Source organism: Tripterygium wilfordii, chromosome 4 (genome assembly GCF_013401445.1).
Source record: "Tripterygium wilfordii isolate XIE 37 chromosome 4, ASM1340144v1, whole genome shotgun sequence".
NCBI classification, from domain to species: Eukaryota; Viridiplantae; Streptophyta; class Magnoliopsida; order Celastrales; family Celastraceae; genus Tripterygium; species Tripterygium wilfordii.
In genome coordinates this window covers 2,968,783-2,989,389 of record NC_052235.1, presented here as the reverse complement: position 1 = coordinate 2,989,389, position 20,607 = coordinate 2,968,783, and the positions used below count along the sequence as shown (strand labels likewise).

The following is a 20,607-nucleotide window of genomic DNA, read 5'->3' as shown; positions in this document are numbered from 1 at the left end:
CGTTTAGGCAATTCCCATCAGGTGAAGGAAACAAATATCCAAGGTAAGGGAAATCAACAAATCAACAGCTTCAAAGCCCTTGTGCAAGAGAATCAACCCATTGAGAAAAAAAAAATGTAGGATTGCACGGCAACCTTCTATGCCAATTACTTCATGATCACAACTCTATTGACAGATGCGGCATTCAATCAGTGTTTTGATTACTCAGTTAGCTATCAGCCTCGAGCCTGCCTGATCATTAGTTTACAGGACAACATCTTACACAAAGAAAAGGATGCAAAAATATAGTGGAGAAGTCTAAAGGCAAGAAATTATCAAGAAAGTAGTAGTAGTAGTAGTAGTAGTCTGTCTCACAGCACCAAAAACTTGATTACTTGATGGACACAGCGAACTTTATGGAATATTTCATCAATATACTACCAGACAGATCTTCCCAGCATCAGCATGTTCTAGTTTTCTTGGCAAGAAAAGCCGTACAAGCTAATTATATGAATAGATAACATTTGCAGCTAAACTAACGAAAAAACCAGAGCATAATCATCCACTGAACTTGGATGTTTTACCTATATTCATGCAATTCAATTCACGACCTATGTCAAAGTTTGTCTCCACCACGCATTTCTTCTTCATCCTCGCTGCAAGCAGCAGCAGCAGCATCACTGACAGATCTCATGAGCTCCGTCAAAGTGGTCATCTTCACCAAGGCTAACAAGGCTTTCCAAACAAACCAATGCAGTGAATCTAGGATGTTTATTGCAGATCTCGACTTTTGAACCTTTTTTCTCTTGCAAGTTATACCAAACAAGACCCATACGGCACTCCTCCCATCCCTCAGTGCAGCCCACCTCTATGAGCATTTTATCACCCCTCATTGAATATACTAAAGGCCTGGCGCACAAAAAACCAGAAGGAATATTGGCTTGTGTAAAAATATGCGACTTGTTCCAAGAACCTCTCATCCCATAGTTCTTCATCATGTACATCGTAACCTGAGTTGCATCCATCGACTGATTAATTGATAACATGCATAAACATCCTTGAAGGGCTACAAGGCAATTATGGCCGAACACTTCAGTATATTCTGGCTGTGGCAGAACTTGAAACTCCTCCTTCACATAATCAAAGGCAGCTATTAAATTAGTATCCATATAATCAAAATTGTCCGTGGGTCTAATTCTAAATAGCAACCAGTGAGAAGCACCACTCGCAAATGCTCCATAATCTTGACGAAATATATATCCAAGGTAAGGGAAATCTTGGACCCTTTTCCAAGTATTTGTTCTCAAACTGTACACCTTCACTTCATGGGCCCGCAAAGAATCTTTTGGATGAAATCCCATGATTCTTACAGCTTTGTAGTCATCATGAATGTTGTCGTACCCAAAACCAAATGTGGATGGCCAGTCGGGGCATAATTCTCTATTAGGGGTCTCAAATGGTTCAGTGGGTATCTTACGACACCTTCTAGTAAACGGATTCCATATAGCAACAACTTCATAGGCATCATACATTAAAATCAACCCATTGCAAGAATTAGAGAACAAACCTCCAGATTGGTGCATTAGCGGTTTACCCATACCTTTAAGGGATATACCAAGTCCCTCATCAATACTCGCTGAGTACAAATTAGATGGACAGCCTCTGGTTCCAAAATCCCATTCCTCAAGGATGAGCTGATGGTTGGTATTGGTTTCAATCGATCGTTTAACATGCCCATTAATGAAAAGTGGGCTGTCAATAATGGCACACCATGACTTAGATACGCATCTGAAACGAAGAAGAGGCTTCACAGAAAGTCGTATAAGTATTTCAAAGATGATCTCCAGTGGAAATTCTGACGACATGCCTTTTGAGTCTCGGCTACAAATGGGTATGAACAACTCCTCTTCCTGAATAATTATCTGCTTACATAAGGTCAAAAAATAAATAATAGTAATGAAATGATCCATTTTATTTGCTAAACACTCCTAACGATTCATTCCCAAGAATATCTCTTTGACCATAACAGGTAATGACAATGTTGGGTATATTTCAGGCTTCAAGAACATCATTCATGCTTTCAAATACAAATTATAGATCTGAGAAAATTCAAAACTAGAATCAGGGCTCAAAGATACGCAGCAGTGACTGCACTACAAGGCTTCGATCAACAACACCCAATCAAACTCAAACCCATGATCATGAAACCATGCAGGCATGCACACACACAAAGAAAAAAGATCCAACCTTTCATCAATTCCAATATTCATCCAAATCCCTGAACAACTCTATGGAATATCCTAACAGACAAACCCTAAAAATGAAAATGAACGTATCCCGAAATTAATCAATAAAACACAGACTTACTCAGATTGCCACAGCCTTTTTTCAGCAGTCGATCTCCTTGACTAATTGGAAGAGACCAAAAATGGAGCTTTTCATAGACAACACAAGCTAATTGCAGAATCAGAGAGAGGCAAACGAGGGAAGTTTGTGTTCGCAGCCAGTGAGTTTTTTAAGGACAAAAATATACATTTGGTCCTTCACTTGATTTCATTGTTGCCCTTAAATTTTTTACTCTTAAAATTGTCTATCAACTATTGAAAGGTATCACGTTCGTCCCTCAAATGATTCCGGCATCAGAAAAATCATACGTGGCATCCCAATTGACATAATTTTTACACCTATCATCCTACTTGACTTATATTTTACACCTATCATCTTACCAAATTCTCAAAATACATAACTCTTCAAATCGTCAAACTATTTTGTTATATAGTTTAAGCATTAAAAGTGCTAGACATTAATAATTTATGGATAATATCGTTTACGTTTGTCAACTAAGATAACTTCGATATACCAAATAGATGTCACGTTGGATTTTACTGGCTACTCTCTCACTTGAAGGACAAAATAAATATTTTTCAATAGTTGAGGGACGAAGTTAAAAGTAAAAAAGTTTAAGAACGAAAGTGAAACTAAGGGTATAGTTGAGGGATCAAATATTATATTTTGTCGTTTTTAAGGAAAGGTGAATGGTAAGGATTTAAATGGATGATCCAACGGATGGGATTATCCAAATGCCTCTACTTTGTATTAAACACCATTTCTGTGCTTCAATAACTAAAGACTCCCATGTCCGTACCATTATTTTGTCTTTTTAGCTCAAATAAAAAACTAGATGATCTTCTTCTTCTTCCTTCTTCTAATGCGTTCTGCCTTTGTTTTCAAGATTGGTCCACATTTCTTCTGTTTAGTTTGGATTTGAGCAGCATTGATTGCTGTTAATATTAGCACTATTCATCTTAAGCATTTTCTTGCTTCGACGATAGAATGTATTGTGAGCTGGGGTTGTCTGGCTTAACTAATTTGACTGATAATCTACAAGTGTGGACATCAATGCATTTTTGTAATCTTTATATAGTACAATAGGCTACAAAAGACAATATGATCAACTAATCTCTGCTATGAAGAATAAATTAGCGTCTTCAACTGGTCATGGAAGGTTAGGTTGCAGGACCTTCATGCAACATAAGGGATTTATGTCCCTGTATCGAACAAGGATCATGTTCAATAACCATCCCAAGAGTCTTGTCTTGGTAACTTGGATGAGTCACAAAGTAGGCAATCAGAAACCAATTATCAATCCACTACAGGGATTCAGGCTGCTAAGAGTTGTGCTCATAAGAATCAAAGGAAAGCAATCTTGAACCAATTAATTTCAAACACTAGTTTTGAATTTTACAAACAATAACATCTTATGATATGGGAATCAAGCAAAAACTGCACAATCATAGACATTTGAATCCATTAGCTATCCTTCTATCCCAAAGGAAATGAGAGACACCAGTATATGCAGGGTATGACAGATAAATAATGTAGAGAAGTTACTGTTAATGGCAATAACATTCACTGAATGACTTGATCACCAATTTCAAAGATAACAAGCTGCTTTAATCACCAGCTACTAATGCAACATATGTTGATACTACACATATGAATTCTTGAAGAGCCCATAACTTTCAATTCGGCAGGAGTTATGGGGCCCATAATATGTTTTCGGAAAGTGAATTATGTGCCTTACACAAATTACCGGGCCTTCATCGTCCGTAACGACAAAGTTCGGGCCCAAATTCTCACGTTTAAGTGGTCTACTCTTTTAAGTTGTAATTCAGGATACACTTGAATTTTATTAATATCATACTAAACGAGATTTGTTCTCAAATTATCTGAGTTTACTTGTTTTATGAGGTATTGACGACGATCGTACCTTTATCAGTTTCCGTCCTGCGTTAGCACATCTACAGCACCCAAATAATTACCACAGTCATGACTAACTTTTCACTTCAACCAACAGCAAAGTCCAAGCAGTCGAAGCATTTGCTGCTGACATGAAACATAGCTTCCAAGCAATATAATCCCACTATTATCGTAAAAGAAAATACGAAAAGATCAGCACACCAACTCAAACCATGAACAAATTGTCAATATTTATTAAATTCTACTTCAAAAGCACAATGCTGATTCCCATCTCCATCGTAGTTCATAGTATATGATGTTTGGAAATACGACTAGAAGCAGCAACAGTTTTTAAAGTGATAAGCACACCATTACATATGTAACCGTTCATAATTCAGTGGTACACAGGACCCTAAGAATATTGATACCTTAGTCTGCAAAACCCTCTTCACAACAGGCTCCCCAATTGTAGGTAGCCAATCCTCGGGCAGCTGCGAGTATCTTAGATCACACTTTTGAGATATCCATCAAGGACTAGGCAAAAGAATAGTTGATGGAAACAATGAGGATCCATTATTTGGAGCGCCCTGTATGTTGAGAATCGAGGTAATCGTATTATATATATGGATGTTTTCAAAAGATGGCACCTTTCGCCCCCTTGCAAACTGAGGACCATGGCCAATAAAGATGGTCCTCATTGAGAAAACAGCATTGTCATACCCATGAGCGCCTCCACACTCTCTTCGAGTTGTTCTCTTCTGCTCTACTTTAAATCCCTCCTCAATCAACCCTATGACTGGTGGAATTCTCTCACTTGCGAAATAATGGAGTCTGCTCGGCAACTCCTCCTTTAGAAAAACTTTTAAGTACTTCCCATTCTCAACTTTCCCAGATCCCAAACCTTCATTCATTTTTGTGACAACATCAGACGGTGCAACACCTGGAGGCGGGCGAATGGCAAGCAATGGAGTATGTGATTGGACCCAACTCTCAGGAATTTTGATCCAAGAAGCCAAATCATCAAGGAAAATCAACTTCTTATCACATGTACCGACCATCCCATGATCCCCTACCATAATAATACTAACATCCTCAAAAACCCCTCTCTTCTCCAGTCCATGAATCAACCTCCCAATCAACCTATCAATATTAGCTACCGCTTCTGTTATCTCCGGATCATCAGGTCCCACTTTGTGACCCTGATGATCAGGGTCCTCGAAATACAATGTCATAAACACAGGAATTTCGTCACTAGGCAGATCAAAATAACTTAAAACAGTACCAACCCGTTCGTCAAAAGGAACAGAACCATTATAGTACATACAAAGCCCTTTGGGACAATCCCAAGAGCCTTTCTTTACCTCAGACCCGGGCCAGAAATAGGTAGCAGCCTTCAACCCATGATTGACCACAGTCTCCCACAAGGGTTCGCCCAGCCACCACTTGGGTTCATGGCTCGACATAGTGAAGGTCTCGCCGGTGACCGGATCCACAAAATAGTTATTGATGATGCCATGATAAGCAGGATAAAGACCAGTCACAATCGAGTAATGATTGGGAAAAGTCAACGTAGGATAAACCGGAATCAGACCCCTCTCAGCCTCGGTTCCATTTGCGATCAATCGACCAATATTAGGCGTCGGGGTCTTGAATTGGTAACCGAACCGAAACCCATCTGACGAAATCAAGAGAACAACCGGGTGGTTCAGTTTGGTGAGTGGACGAGCAATTGATTCCACAGGAGCAGCCGATGCCGACGATTTTGACGATTGGGAAGAAGAGGAGGAATAGGAGAAGAAGAGAAAAGCAAAGGCAGAGGCGGCAGAGAGAGCAATGCAAGTAACAACGAGGAGTGCGATGAAGACAACGGCGGTGGTGGGTTTTTGGGTTTGAGAGAGTGAAGAAGAGGAATCAGTACTGAGAGGCAGAAGAGCTGCAGATGGGTTAGGTGGATCTTCTTCTTGCGTGGGGATTGGTGTGGGCTTTGTTGAGGTCAAAACATCAGAAACCATGGTGAATCGCTCCGCTCCTTCAAAGTTCTGTAACGCTCTTTGTGATGGCTTCCTCCACCGTTGTGGAGAAAGAAAAAGTTCAGTAACATGAAAAGGGCTTTGATTGTTACAGAGTAGCTGTCAGAGAAAGAGAGGGTAAGTGATGAACAGGTTACGACCGTAGGGACCGCTCACGAAGGTACAACAAACAATCTTGGCCGTCGGATCATCGGACGGTCATAATTGCCTAATTGGGTTGTCTTTTGTGGGTCCTACTTCTCTTATTACAGTTCCCGGTTGTTGACCTTGAAGGCTGAAGCGTTTGCTTCAGAAGATGGCGTTTTTTTTCCTAGTAATTAATTACCATCTCTTTATTACATACCGGCTAATTAGGAGAACTATTGGGCTCCAGTCCATGGGCTTGACTTCCTGCTGGCCTGCAGAAGACTTTGGGCCCACTGGATTAAGTATCAATTGCTTCACGAAAAACACGCTTCACCTGTGAAACAACACAGAAGAAAGAGAGTGAGAAGGGAATGGCGTACTTGAGTATGGGAGAAGCACACAGAAGAATCACTGAATTCTTGAATCGCTTCTCCGACGCCGTTTCTTACCAAGACGGATCCTCCCTCAAGCAACTCTTCTCCCTCTCCTCCAACTCTCCCTTCCTCCTCTCCCTCGCCGATGGCCTCAATCTCTTCCAGGTCCCCTCTCCCTCTCTCTCTCTACTTATAATGAATTATCCACAGATTTTACTGAAGTGTTGATTGATTTGACTATTATGACTACAGGATGCTAACAGACTGATCAAGCAATCCGAGAAGTATTCTCAGTTCGGGGATATCATAATTCCTCTTTTTCGTTCCATTCAGAGTTACAAAGCTGGGAACTTGGTTGATGCCTATAACGCCTTCGAGAAATCTGCCAAGTAATTACAAAATTCTTTCGATTACAAATTAATTGACTTAATTTATTTTTAATTACCTGTGTTAATGTTGCCGACGCAGTGCGTTTATCCACGAGTTTCGCAACTGGGAATCAGCTTGGGCCTTGGACTCATTGTATGTCATTGCTTATGAAATTAGGGTTCTTGCTGAGAGGGTATGTTTAACTTCTCCTCCTCCTCGTGGATTTATTTTTGTATTGCAAGAGTCTTTTTGGGTGAACTAACTTGTTAATTTGTCATTACAGTCTGATAGAGAGTTGGCTTCCAATGGAAAATCGCCGGATAAATTGAAGGGAGCTGGGTCATTCCTCATGAAAGTTTTCGGTGTTCTTGCTGTACGGTTATCTATTATCTTTCTTTTTAACTTAATTTGTATTTATGTACTGGGCCCTGTCTTCAGTTAACTAAAGCCAAATTGCTATGGATGAGAAAATGCCTACTTTGCAAATTCCGTAATAAATAGTGTTGAATGTTGTCTCTCTTGTCTGTAAATGGAGGTGTTGTAGAGTAGGTTTAATGTGCAAGTATTATTTGTGATGGTGAAAATTGAGAGATTGCATTTTGTTTAACTGTTTAACTAGATTTCTATATTATAGGGAAAAGGCCAAAAACGGATTGGAGCATTACATGTAACCTGTCAATTATTCAAAATCTACTTCAAGGTAATGGCTTCTGTTGTTATACGTCTCTTTGTCAAGAATTTATGTAAATACTATTCTATTGGAAAGAAACAAAGACCAGTATGTTGAAGGAAATGCAAGTAGTGTGATCATAAAACATCTAATGCTTTGCACTTTGCAGCTTGGTACAGTTCATCTCTGCCGAAGTGTGATAAGGAGTATCGAAACAGCTCGAATATTTGATTTTGAGGAATTTCCTAAAAGAGACAAGGTCGGAGCTACTTTGATTATGATGAATAAACTTTTTCAACATGGAAATTGTACAATAATTTTCTTTTTCTCAACAGGATTTTTTGACTACCATTACATTCTATTGCAGGTCACCTACATGTATTATACTGGCCGCCTGGAAGTTTTCAATGAAAATTTTCCAGCTGTAAGTTTTTCGTATTACTTTCTAATGAATATAATACTGGGGTATATGAATTTCCCTTTCAAGACTTAATTTTGTGTTATTGCGTTTGATTTGTGGGCTAATCTTGAGATACTGAAATCCTTGGATGTATATTGGGCCAGCTGATGGCTCCAGTTGATATCTAGTGCACAAGTATCTGAGCAGTGCTATCTTCTAGTAGCATTTCATAGGACAACCAATTGCTTAATCATTATATTTGGTTTCATTGAATCACTTAAACATTTTCTGAATTGCCATCCATTTCTATGTTTCTCAATTGTTCTATCACTCATTGCATTCACTTTTGCTACCTTGCAGGCTGATCAAAAATTATCATATGCATTAACACATTGCAATCCACAAAGTGAAGCAAATATCAGGTGATTCAGGTGTGCTTGTGATAGAGTATAACTAGCTTGCTATATATGCATTTGTCAGCATGATATAAAAAGACTATGGGATCTTTTTGCTAAAGGGTCTTTGTCTTTCTGGGTCGTATCCCCTTGGTGCCCTTCAATATATTTTCTTCATACAAAAAAAGGGCATGTGCATTTGATATAAATGGTATGTTCTGATGATTTCTAAAATCTTGTTGTGGACAGTGTTTATGTCACACCTGCTCAAGATATAAATTGGTAGACGGATTAATATGTTCAATGTACATTACTGTTGATTGTACCTATACTGGTGACCGAATTCTGTTTCTCTTGATTGCTATATTTATTCAACTTGTATTATATTTGAATAAGTCTCTGTTGTCGAAGAAAGTGTTCAGCTTGAAAGTGATGTCAGTTTTCCTGTTTTTCGGTACCTGTGTACTATATCATTGATATGAATTTTTTTTTCCCTTTTATCATATTCCAGAGTTATTGGCATGGTGCTATACTAAAGTGCAAGTTGCAACTTTCTCTCTTTCTGTTCCATCATTTTATGTAGAAGTCAAAAGGATTTGGGGGAATGGGTAAGGGTGGGAGTTGTTGATCTTAAAAAAAAAAGATTACGTTAAATGAAATGTCTCAGGTGTTCTGCTGTTTTAAATTCGTCTACTCTCTCAGTTTACGCCATCTAATTTCTTCTTTGAATATTATTTTCTTTTGTTGATTAATAGGTAGCGCATGAGATTCAGTTAAAGTTTGATATCTACAGTATTTCAGCATGGTATATCTCACTTTTTTTTGTCATTGCTATAGGATGATTTTGAAATATCTGATACCTGTGAAGCTCTCAATAGGCATTTTACCTAAAGAATGGCTCCTAGAAAAGCATAACCTGGTTGAGGTATGTCCCTTCATATTCATATCTATTGTATATACTGGTGTATAAACATAGACAGACCGATGCCAATAGATTATTAGGAAAGCTATAATTATTGTATATAAATGGCCAATGTTCATTTCTGCTGCTACGCTTCTTGCATTAACAATCACGCCTCGATTCCAATTTATCTGGAATTAAATCTTCTACAATCAATTATGTGGCTAACATTTTTGTAGCAGGATCATACATATCTAATCAGCAAAGTTTTGCTTGGCAGTACCGTAAGGTGGTGCAGGCTCTTCGTAGAGGTGATCTCCGACTTCTTCGGCATGCTCTTCAAGAGCATGAAGACAGGTATGAATCCCTTATATAAAGTTGGAGTTGTGCAGAAAGATTAATACAGAAATCTGAATCACCGGTTTTCTTTTTTCCTTAGGTTCCTTAGGTCTGGCGTATATCTAGTCTTGGAGAAGCTAGAGCTTCAAGTATACCAAAGACTGCTAAAGAAAATGTAAGTTCCTTATGTATGATCAAAGGGCCGGACTATATGGATGCTTGAAATAAACTCATCTAACTAGCATCACATGCTTGTGGTGCAGTTACATTATTCAGAAGCAAAAGGACCCGAGCAAAGCTCACCAGATGAAGTTAGAAGTGATCGCAAAGACACTAAAGTGGCTTGAGATTGACATGGATTTGGATGAGGTAAATACTAAAGGTTTTTGTCAATATTTCTCTTATTATGGATACCTGACTCACCGGCTGCTCTCTCTGGGTTTCTGTTGTAATTGGCAGGTGGAGTGTATAGTGGCAATCTTAATATACAAGAACCTTGTGAAAGGATACTTTGCTCACAAGAGTAAAGTGGTGGTCTTGAGCAAACAGGATCCATTCCCCAAACTAAATGGAAAGCAGATGAACTCCTAGATATGGTGGAATGTCTTCAAATTGAAGTTGGTGACAACTGACAGCACTGTTGCATTCCATTCTCATATGATTCAAGTCCAATTGGTTTGGAGCACATAGCCCTTCTATTATGATGTATGCAAAGCATATGTGCTGAACTACGATTTTGCAGGATTCGCTTTTCATTGTTTTGCAACTACAAGAAGTAACTTAATGTTACCTTTTCAAGTCCTAGTTTACGTTATTTAATCTGAAAGATTGAAGCTGATTTCAGAAGCTAGTTCTTAAACTGATTCAGTTCGATTCGACTCGATTCAGCAAGTAGGTCCAAGAATCCTATCTTGGCCCCAAAAAAAATCCTATAAAGAGATTCTTATTATGAGTGCGACTCCTAAATGGGCTAAAGTCCTATATCCATGGGCCGGGCCTGGCCGGTATTGCTTTAAGAAGGGATAGTTTTAGTCACATCCCGATTTTTTCTAAAGACATCCCAATCTAAATTGACTATCACTTGTAAAAATCAGTTGATGGGGTGCCTTTGGAAAAAATCGAAATGTGACTAAAGCTACCCTTAAATAGGCCCATAAAAAGGCTTTTCATCCAAAAAAACCGGCATGGGTTGAAAATTAAACCCAATCCGTAATATCCGTCCGGCCTGGCTTGGTTGGCCAGATGATTTAAACATGCTCAGCCTAATGCTTCGCATGTCTAGCCCCATTACTTAAGCGGGCCGGTCCAATCCATTATCAGCTCCAACCAGTCCTAAAAACATGTTGCTCCATGCGACACGAACATTAAACTCAACTTTGCAGACAATAAAAGGAGACAAATACGGAACCAAAACCACTAGAAGCTTCCTCTGAAAACTCCAAAGCAGCAGTAAATTATCCTTATTCAAAAGAAAAAGGGGGAAAAAAAGAAGAAGCAGAAATTCAAGATGCACAACCAAAAAGCGTTGAGAAATACTGAAATAGGACTAAAAGGTGTAGACCTCTCTTAAGCCATATATAATTCATCATGGCAGAAACTGATCCATATTATCAGAGTCAATGTGACTTTGAGGAATGCATATCAGACAAGCGTCAACAGGATGTCCCAGGAAACATGACAAGGACCAAATTCAACTTTCAAGCAGTGTCCGATGGAAGGGTACTTTGTATGTTTGAAGGCATTAAGACGTTAAAACCATCTCCGGCAGTAGAAACAATCATCCCTGGAATCTGGGGATGCCAATGAAGTTCCTTCAAATCTTTTTGACCCTGTTTGAAAGTATAATTATAAGTTTACAGGACAAAGTATTTAAGTATCTTCATATCTCGGAGTTGAACATTCTGATCAAGGAGCTTCAAGGTAATTACCTGATGAACAAAGAGGAGTTGAGGAGGTAAATCTTCTGGAGCATTCACTTGCTCTTTTGTTTTGGCTTTGAATTCTGCTTCCTCTTCCTCATCCTTTTCTAAAGACAGGTCCCATATTCTGAAAATGCAGGAGAAAACATGAGCAAAGAGGGAGAATGGGCGGGAAAAAAAGATCATCTCTCGTCTGCTGTAAGTCAAAAGGCTTTAAATCACTCACGTTAATTGGTTGTCTGATGATGAAACTGCCAAAGTAGAGGCCTCATGCGGGCTCCATTCGATGGATGTCACAGGATGTTTATGGTATTCAAAATGTGCCACCACCGGCTCTCCCTCCTGTCCACAGAAGAGATAAGTGTACCATGGAGAAAAAACCCATCAATGACACCAAAATAATGAGACTTGATTCGCTTATGATGAGATCTACAATTCAAATTCTCCACTCTTAAAAAACAATAGACATGAAAGGAAAGGTAGGAACATGGATTGATGTTCAGTCAAAACCATGCCTTCAAGGAAACCAAGCAGAAACGACTTTTGGATGTTAGGGTCAAGTAAACCTTCGAGTTCTAAGAAAAAAATATAATTCAAAGTGATATTACATGTTCTAAGAAGAACAATAATTAAAAGTAAAACTTCCGTGATCAACATATTTTTCAGTAGTATATATATAGGTGCCAACCTCCTCATGATAAAAGAAACTCTAAAGTACAAAATTCAATGTTATGGGAAGAAAAAATGTCACTTATGGTGGCCCGAAAAAGACCAATTAGAATAAGAACATGAAGGCTGAAGGCAATTACTCGACCCTTATTTAACTTTAGAAATAGCACCTTCTTTGAAAAACTGCTGTAGAATACTAGTGTCCAATGTTAGATTTGACATACCTTTAGCAATCTAAGATCCCGGATGGAAAACGTCCCATCATCACTTCCAGATGCCAACATACAGCTAGCCAGCCTGACCAAAAATTTGAGCATTGAAGCCATTACATGTTTTTTATTGAAAATCCAAGGGTGTGAGATAAACGAAAAATCAGAGTTCTTTAAAACCTGTTCCAAGAGATAACGTTTACATCTGCTTTATGTGCCTTAAACGAAACTGCTGGTGATTTCCCTAGGCGGGTATCCCATATCGCAATATTGCCATCAACAGAACAAGAAGCAAACACATCAGCTTCAGTTGGGCTCCACTGCTCAAATAACATGAAACAAAACCAATAAAGAGATTGAACAAATTACGTAATTAAAGCAGCCATTCATGTCATATTAGCTTGCCTGGACTTTGTATGCTAAAGAATATACCTGTAGGTCTTCTACACTTGCAGCATGTCCACTGAATGGGGTGGCATCAACATTCCAAGATGCCCCGCTTGTAGGCTCCCACAAGTGTATAGTACTCTTGCAATCCCCTTAAAGTGTGAACAATGTCAATATTAAACCATCTTAAATCAAGAGCAATTTGATTACTAGTACTACTTGAAAGGAAAAAATGTACACACATACAATAATATTTCTTATATATTCCACAGTACCAGATACGAGCCGTCCAGGTACAAGAGGACTCCAATCAATAGCATAGCCTTCATCTTTGTGCCCAAACTTCATTAGCGGTTTCTGGCTAGAAACTGAAGAACCTCCCAAGCTAACTTCTTTCTCTGACTCTGCCAAAACATTTAGATGCGAACTGAAGTCCCATATCTGCATATAGAGGAGATGAAGTCCAATTATGTATCTATAGATTCACACCCCATCGATACTCCAGGTGATTGATATCTCAGCATTCTCCAGTTATGTAAGTACTGGATTAGTTGCACAGTAACTCATTGATATGCTAATATAACCCTTCAATTTTCATTAGATGGTCTTACATGAACAATACAGCAGACAACACACAACTATAGGAAAAAGCAATAATCCAGAACATTGTCATCAATCATGATGAATTTGTTATGTTACACGGACATAAGGCTGACCTGCACATGACCAGTATCTGCCCAAGATGCACATATATGTGGATTTTGTACCATGGCTCTTATACGATTGACACATCCTTCATGAGCTACCTTACGTAACTGTAGATGCCAATAAGAAAATAGAAATTAGTTATCATTGACAAAAATTGATGTAAAATACGTAAACAAGTCAAAATAAAGGAGACGTTACCTGCAAAACAGGTATCCCAGATCCGCCATCTTCCTCATCGTCGCTGTCTTCATCACTCTCACTTTCACTGTCCATTTCAGAATCACCAGATGCTGGTTTGCTAGGCATTAACTCACGTCTTTTACCAGAAATGTTAGACACTTTAAATATCCCAATAGCATTCAAGGAAGCTTTTTCAGCCTGCACCAATCTCAAAGCATTCTTCATCAAAAAAATCTCAATGCATAATAACATAAAAACGAAATCAAAGATTAAAAAAAGGTTAAATATGGGCTTTACTTTAATAGAGACAACTTGCAATCTCTTTATCTATTAAAAAAAATCAATAAAAGACTTACCAATTATTGTTCCCTCGACTAACTGAATCGTGTACATTATCTTTAATAAATTCATTGGAAAACTAACCAACCATTGTTCCTTGACTAACTGAATTGTGCACATTATCCGAATTAAGAATGTCCAAGAGCATAACGCTTGCCAAAATCTCCACAAGCCATGATAATTAACAAGCTATTCGTTTTAAACAGGATTGATTGAAATTCATAGAAATACTTACTTTCAAGGTTAACCCAATAGGTTTCTGGCTTCTGCTAGAGCCAATCATGATACAAGATGCAGTCAATCAACCTTTATACATTACAATAAGAATGGACATCTCACCTGAGTCCCTGCAACAAAATAAGATGTGTGTGGAAATGCAGTCCGAACCAACCCCAAAGAGTCCCGTACTATGTCAAAGCTGAAAAGAGAATCATTTCAAACAATTAATGAAGATCCTTAAAACTAGTGATTATTCCCAGAAAAACAAACTCAATGTTGCAGCTTTTTTTCTCCAAACAAATTCTGGAGATAACATTGCAATGACTGAACAAAGAAACGCATAGATTTAGTTCGAAGAAAAGGTCCGGGATTTCTTGGCCACAAGAAAAAAAAAATACTTCTTGAGATTTGAAGACTCAACTTCTCTTCACATCCAGTACTCTCTCAGCTAGACCACATGCAGGAGGTCAGCAATGAAAACAAGTAGGCCAGAATCAAGTGAATTATGAAAGTAAATCAAAGTAGAATCAAATAACTTATGAGCTTCTAAAGTAGACTATCTTTTCAGCGTTCTCGACCTCATACAACCAAAAACACAAAAAATCCAGAACTTCGTTCAAGTTCTTTACTTTTCTTCTCTTTCTTAGCAATCAAATTAATAATACACAAAATAAATCAATAAATAAAGGAAGAAGTAGAATCACCTCAAACAGGGCCAGCCAATGTGAAACGCGTGAAGAGAATTATAGGCAGAGGGGTCGCACTGCAGCTCCTCTCCTTCCTCCAACTTGTCCACGCCTGGTTGCCACACCTTTGTAGGCATCGAATGTGCTGAAGAAGACGAAGATGACCCATCCCCACTCTTTGCCTGATAACCCGCGAAACAAAAAAAATCATCAAAAAAATCAGAAACACCAAACAACTGAATTCACTAACGAATTGAAAGACCGAAAGACCACGGACCTTGTTTTTTCTCCTGGCCTTCTTAGGGTTTTTGATGCTGCGAACCATTTTGGAGTGAATTAGTCTGATGTTTAACTGGTTTCAAGGTTTATGGAGCGGTTAGGGTTTTGTCGTCGCCATCTTATACGCTCCACCTGGGCAAAATTGCAAACGGTGGAAACATTTTGGCAACTTTTAGATATTTCCCTAAAGTTCCCTGCCTAATAAATTAATTTAACGAAATTATGAAACAGTCCAAAACTAAACTCTTAATTTCATTATAAGACCCTGAATTATTTCGAGAATTAGTTGCAATTTTACCCTGAATTTTAGATAAAAATCGTTTCCACAGGCCATAGCCCAAAACTATATTGGGCTCACTGTCACATACTGGATCTGGAGGTTTAAGAGAGTATAAGCCTTAGAGCCCAATATATGTAATGGGCTCACGAACTCATACACGGCTAGGGCCCTTTACTACCCAAGTACCTACCGGGCTCACTAACAAATCAAGCGTGAAATGGATTGCTTATTGGATTGGAAAACTTTAGTCACACCCCACTTTTTACTAAAGACACCCCGTCAACTGAGTTTTACAAGGGATGGTCAACTCAAATTGGGGTGTCTAAAAGGTGGGGTGTGACTAAAGTTTTCCTATTGGATTTCCTAATTTGGGCTTTGACTAAAGTTTGGTCTGACCAAAAGCCCGTATGACTATATCCACATATTTGATTCCTTATCAGATTAAGGACTTGATTAATTCTTAACCACATTTTCTTCAATCCATATTGATTTAGACATGCACGAGTTTGATTCACTAATTAATATTGGAAAATTTTATCTACACACCATATAAAGACTATCTTTACACCACTTTCTGAATACTATAAGTTTACATGAAAAAATTATAAGTTTACTTACAAAATTATAGTGAAAAGACTATTCTACCCTTGATTTGTAAGATATTAGAATTGTTATTGTTAAGTTTACACACACATTGTCTCTCTATACCCAATCCAAGATCTTGCAGATTGAGTCACCTGTCCATTAAAAGGCCCAAAAACTTTCAGTTTTGATTTCTCTCCTTTGAAATTTCAATGTCAAAATCGTGAATCTTCCTCTGCGCCTACATCCCGAATCACTTCCATTGGAGGATTTTTCCCATATTTCGATGGAAATCAGATGTTTGTTTTGTTTTTTGTGTTCTTGGGTATTCTAAGATGCCATTTGGGCTCCGGTTATTAATTCATTACTTTGATTCCATTTTAGTGTGTTGAATCCCTAATTTGGCTGTTGAAGTTCATTTAGATCTGTGATGGGGCAACCTTCTTCGATAAAGGCTGCTGTCGACAAAGGCTTCTCTCAGTATCTGGAACTGGACAGAGAATGTTGACGGTGATTGGCGCGGTCGCCGTCGACAATGGCTGAAGAGCAGCGAGCAGTGGGCTACAAATTCTTCCTCTCTGCGTTTTTCAATAAGAATAAAATTAAGAGATAAAAATAAAATACTAAGCAATCTCAATAATCCATATCTCATCGCCAGGGAGTTGTATTGGCTTTCAATTTCCCAAGAAAAAAACAATAATCCACATCTCATCGCCTGGGAGTTGTATTGGCTTTCAATTTGATAAAGAATGCTTTAACTACACTTTTTGATCAACTTCAATCATATACTTTGATAAAATTCTACTTAGTTTTAGAATTTTGGTGTAAACTTAATTCTGGTATAAACTTAGTATTATCTAATTAAATATGTAAGTATAATTTATTTGTATTTTTAATTTAAGGGTTAATATGTCATTCTAAACAAGGATGTTTATGTAAAATACAAAAAATTAAAAAATCGTGTAAAGATAATAGTTTAGTGGTGTGTAGATAAAATTTCTCATTAATATTTAACATTATCGCTAATTCCATCTATCACCATAAAAAAAACATATATATATGTATATGCAATTATGCATGCCAGAAAAATTTTCAAATATCATGTATATTTGTTTTTATGTTAGAAATCCACGCTAGAACATCAACAAATATTATTCACTATGGATTGTCGGCCCGCACGAATTTGTTTTATTAGGTTGTCTTTGTAGTACTTACGTCTTGAAAACGCGTTTGTCCTGTGAAAGGTGTTTGGACTTTGCTTATATAGTTATATGCACTCGGTTGGGTTATGCCACCCTGAACTTGTGGGTTTTGTTACTCGAGGCCCAACAAGTGGATATGGATAGAGGTTAAATCCAAATGAATTGAGTCTATGCTCCAATTTCATATTAGAAATCCAAGCTCAAACAACTCAAAAAAAATATTGTTCACTCTAGGCCACGGGCCCCATAAATTTGTTCTGTTGGGTCGTATCCATAGTATTTAGACTCATAAAAACGCATTTGTTGTGTGAGATACTTAGACTTTGCTTATATATCACTCGATTGAGTATGTCGTATGCCAAATCAATATGGGATTACAAAGTCTTCTTCAAAGATTCTAACAAAAGAGCCATCAAAAACTTAAATTGTTCTTGTCTTCAAATTATATGACTCAAAAACATCAAAACTCCAAGGCAAAGCACATGATTGGCTGTTGTGTGCTCCGCGGGGTAACGATATCGCACCGTATCTTATCATTACTAAAGAAAAATGTATGTTCCATACATGCTGCCACCATAAGATGATCAGATCCATAATATATATATCTAGAGAGAGAAAGAAAGAAAGTAAGAGAGAGATAGAGAGAGAGAGGAATGGGGACCTTTTATGCCAATGAGGATATAATGTCACGGAGCTCAAATGGCCAAGTATTGAAAACAACCTAAATTTGGACATATACTATATATTTACTGACAAGTTAGATGATCATTTTGTTTCACACATGTCGTTTTCCTTGTCTCTATTGTCTTAACATGCATAGCGAGTGATTAGTAATCCGCATACGTAGCCTATCTTACCATCGTAAATAATTCGTGTATTTTTCTTTTTTTTTTCTTTTATATGGATATTATTGTTTCCGGATTTATATCTAGACAAAAAACTTTAATGCTCCAGATAATACCTTTTATGTTGTATGTGTGTGTGTAATATATATATATATATATATATATATATTTGATGTAATTTAAAAAAGTAGGGTTTGTTGGGAATTTTCAAATTAAAAATAAGCACTAGCTACATCATTAATTTATTATTACCTCTTGATGAAGAACCAATGTGAATTTGGGTGAGGGAATCATATATTACATTTCGCAAAAACATTAAGGAAAAAGTACTGTAGATTTCAAAATTTTGATTTGTACATTGGTATCGCAATTGATCCAATGAAGTTAAGTAATTAAACGGCTGAGGGGATTACACTCTCACTCACTTGTATACAAAAGACTTTGCCTATTTTGAGAGAGAGACCCAACAAATGTGATATTTCAATTTTTTAAACCAAAATAATATGTGTCATAATTTATGTGTCCATAATCTAGGTGGCATGAGGAGAAGTGTGTCTCTATGGACGACATGTAGGGCTTCCGTTTTTCAAATGAAGCAAAGGTAGGTTTCGAATAATCCAATATAATTATATAGGTAAGAGCACTAGCATAAGATGTTATGTGAAACAAGGATTCTCTGCAAAATTCCGAGTTTGTAATGTTAAGGGATAAAAATCTCACATCGGTTGTTGAGGGGTCTTGTATCCAGCATATAAGCTGCTGCAGGCCTTCAACCACTTGCCTAGGTCTTTTCCTTATGGAGGGGCCTGGGAACTGCCACGGCCCAAAGGGCCGAGATGGTGGGGAGACCTGGGTTTGTGGTTGTGCCACTGACCCAATTTATCAGATGGTATCGGAGCAGGTGTGCTCGTTCCCGATAAGAAGTCCACTCGTTGGTCTTGGGCAAAAAGCTCAGTCCACGAGTGTGGGGGAGTGTTAAGGGATAAAAATCTCACATCGGTTGTTGAGGTGTCTTGTATCCAGCATATAAGCTGGTGCAGGCCTTCAACCACTTGCCTAGGTCTTTTCCTTATGGAGGGGCCTGGGAACTGCCACGGCCCAAAGGGCCGAGATGGTGGGGAGACCTGGGTTTGTGGTTGTGCCACTGACCCAATTTATCAGATGTAACAAAAGAAAAAGAAAGGTGAATCTCTTATATATTTTTATATCACATGGTGGATATCAATCGATCCCCTCATCAACAAATAGTCACACTAATAGAATGAATATATTACTCCTATTATGATGTTTGTTGATTTATACTTTTCCTTAGTCTAGTCTAGGTTTGATTTTGGCTCTATTAATATTCTAACTTTATTTCATGCGAAGAAAATATGCCGTGAACATGCATGGCATATTACAGAGATCGATATACGGGGAAAAAAAAGAACAAAATAATGCCTCCGAAAATATGTACATATCAAGAAGATACGTAAAGACATTGGTGTGGAGAGGATGCAAAGACAAAGAGTGGAGATTTAAGTTAATGCTTGCTTAATTTGCAGGTAGAGATTGTGATTGTTCATGTGATGTGAGTTTTTTTTTTTTTTTTGATAAATCTGAAAGTTTTATTGAAAATGATAAAAAAGAAAAATACAACCTGGCAAGAGGTAACCCAAAGAGAGATTAAAACCCAACTTCTAAAACCAAAACCCAATTTGAAGAGAAAGCCATATCCAACTGAATGATACAACCAAATCCCAACCAATGTGTGATGTGAGCTGCTTGAACCAGCTTGGAAGAAACTGTAAATTATTACTGCTATTGATGGGTTTTTAATCCCCAATAATTTGATGTTGCGAGCCTTTCTCCGTCTCAAGTTTTCTAAGACCATTCTTCTTCTTTTTTTGGGTTTTGTAACTTGATTACGTACTCTCTGACAATATATGGCTAGCTTTGCTAATAAATTGTCGAAAAGCAGAAGGTAAAATTGAAAGAGCTCTACAAACAAGCTTTGAAATTATGTATGTTTTGACCAATACAAGCAATAATATATATTTATGGTATTTTATACATACATACATACATACATATATATATATATATATATATATATTCAGATTTCAGATTGAGGAGGACTGAAGATGCTGTCTATCTGTGTGACTGTGTGCACTGTCATTTGCCCAACACAATAGCATTCAATGCTTTTTGGCAATACTAAGATATTGATTATTGGGGGATAGTATATATGTACAGATCCCATGCAATTCTAATCCTTCTACTTTCTGTCATCTTCAACGAC

The 20,607-nt window shown here is 37.7% G+C and overlaps 4 protein-coding genes across 5 annotated transcripts; 1 reads left to right on the top strand and 3 right to left on the bottom strand.

Moving 5' to 3' along the window:
- Positions 1-305: 305 nt before the first annotated feature.
- Positions 306-2,518, bottom strand: LOC119995820 (F-box protein CPR1-like). 2 transcript variants are annotated; one of them, XM_038842272.1, is made up of 2 exons: positions 2,347-2,518; positions 306-1,889 (listed from the first exon to the last, which is right to left on the bottom strand). In XM_038842272.1, the coding sequence occupies exon 2, from the start codon at positions 1,842-1,844 to the stop codon at positions 657-659; it is 1,188 nt and encodes a 395-aa protein (XP_038698200.1). In that variant the 5' UTR covers positions 1,845-1,889; positions 2,347-2,518; the 3' UTR covers positions 306-656. The 2 variants fall into 2 exon arrangements, with proteins under 2 accessions (XP_038698200.1, XP_038698199.1); XM_038842271.1 differs by having other exon boundaries at positions 306-1,901; positions 2,347-2,517.
- A 1,929-nt stretch (positions 2,519-4,447) lies between these two features.
- Positions 4,448-6,405, bottom strand: LOC119996780 (venom phosphodiesterase-like). Its single transcript, XM_038843574.1, has one exon. It carries the CDS (start codon positions 6,228-6,230, stop codon positions 4,746-4,748), a length of 1,485 nt encoding a protein of 494 aa, XP_038699502.1. The 5' UTR covers positions 6,231-6,405; the 3' UTR covers positions 4,448-4,745.
- A 306-nt stretch (positions 6,406-6,711) lies between these two features.
- On the top strand, positions 6,712-10,668 carry LOC119996782 (enhanced ethylene response protein 5). Its single transcript, XM_038843575.1, has 13 exons — positions 6,712-6,913; positions 7,001-7,137; positions 7,217-7,310; positions 7,401-7,490; positions 7,752-7,817; positions 7,957-8,046; positions 8,155-8,211; positions 8,548-8,609; positions 9,420-9,507; positions 9,764-9,840; positions 9,923-9,997; positions 10,086-10,191; positions 10,282-10,668. Exons 1-13 carry the CDS (start codon positions 6,746-6,748, stop codon positions 10,411-10,413), a joined length of 1,242 nt encoding a protein of 413 aa, XP_038699503.1. The 5' UTR covers positions 6,712-6,745; the 3' UTR covers positions 10,414-10,668.
- Positions 10,669-11,226: 558 nt separating this feature from the next.
- Positions 11,227-15,573, bottom strand: LOC119996056 (glutamate-rich WD repeat-containing protein 1). Its single transcript, XM_038842557.1, has 12 exons — positions 15,416-15,573; positions 15,157-15,320; positions 14,573-14,651; positions 13,913-14,092; positions 13,723-13,821; positions 13,282-13,447; positions 13,052-13,158; positions 12,800-12,939; positions 12,635-12,707; positions 11,968-12,083; positions 11,751-11,868; positions 11,227-11,651 (listed from the first exon to the last, which is right to left on the bottom strand). The coding sequence occupies exons 1-12, from the start codon at positions 15,461-15,463 to the stop codon at positions 11,520-11,522; spliced, it is 1,422 nt and encodes a 473-aa protein (XP_038698485.1). The 5' UTR covers positions 15,464-15,573; the 3' UTR covers positions 11,227-11,519.
- Positions 15,574-20,607: the final 5,034 nt, after the last annotated feature.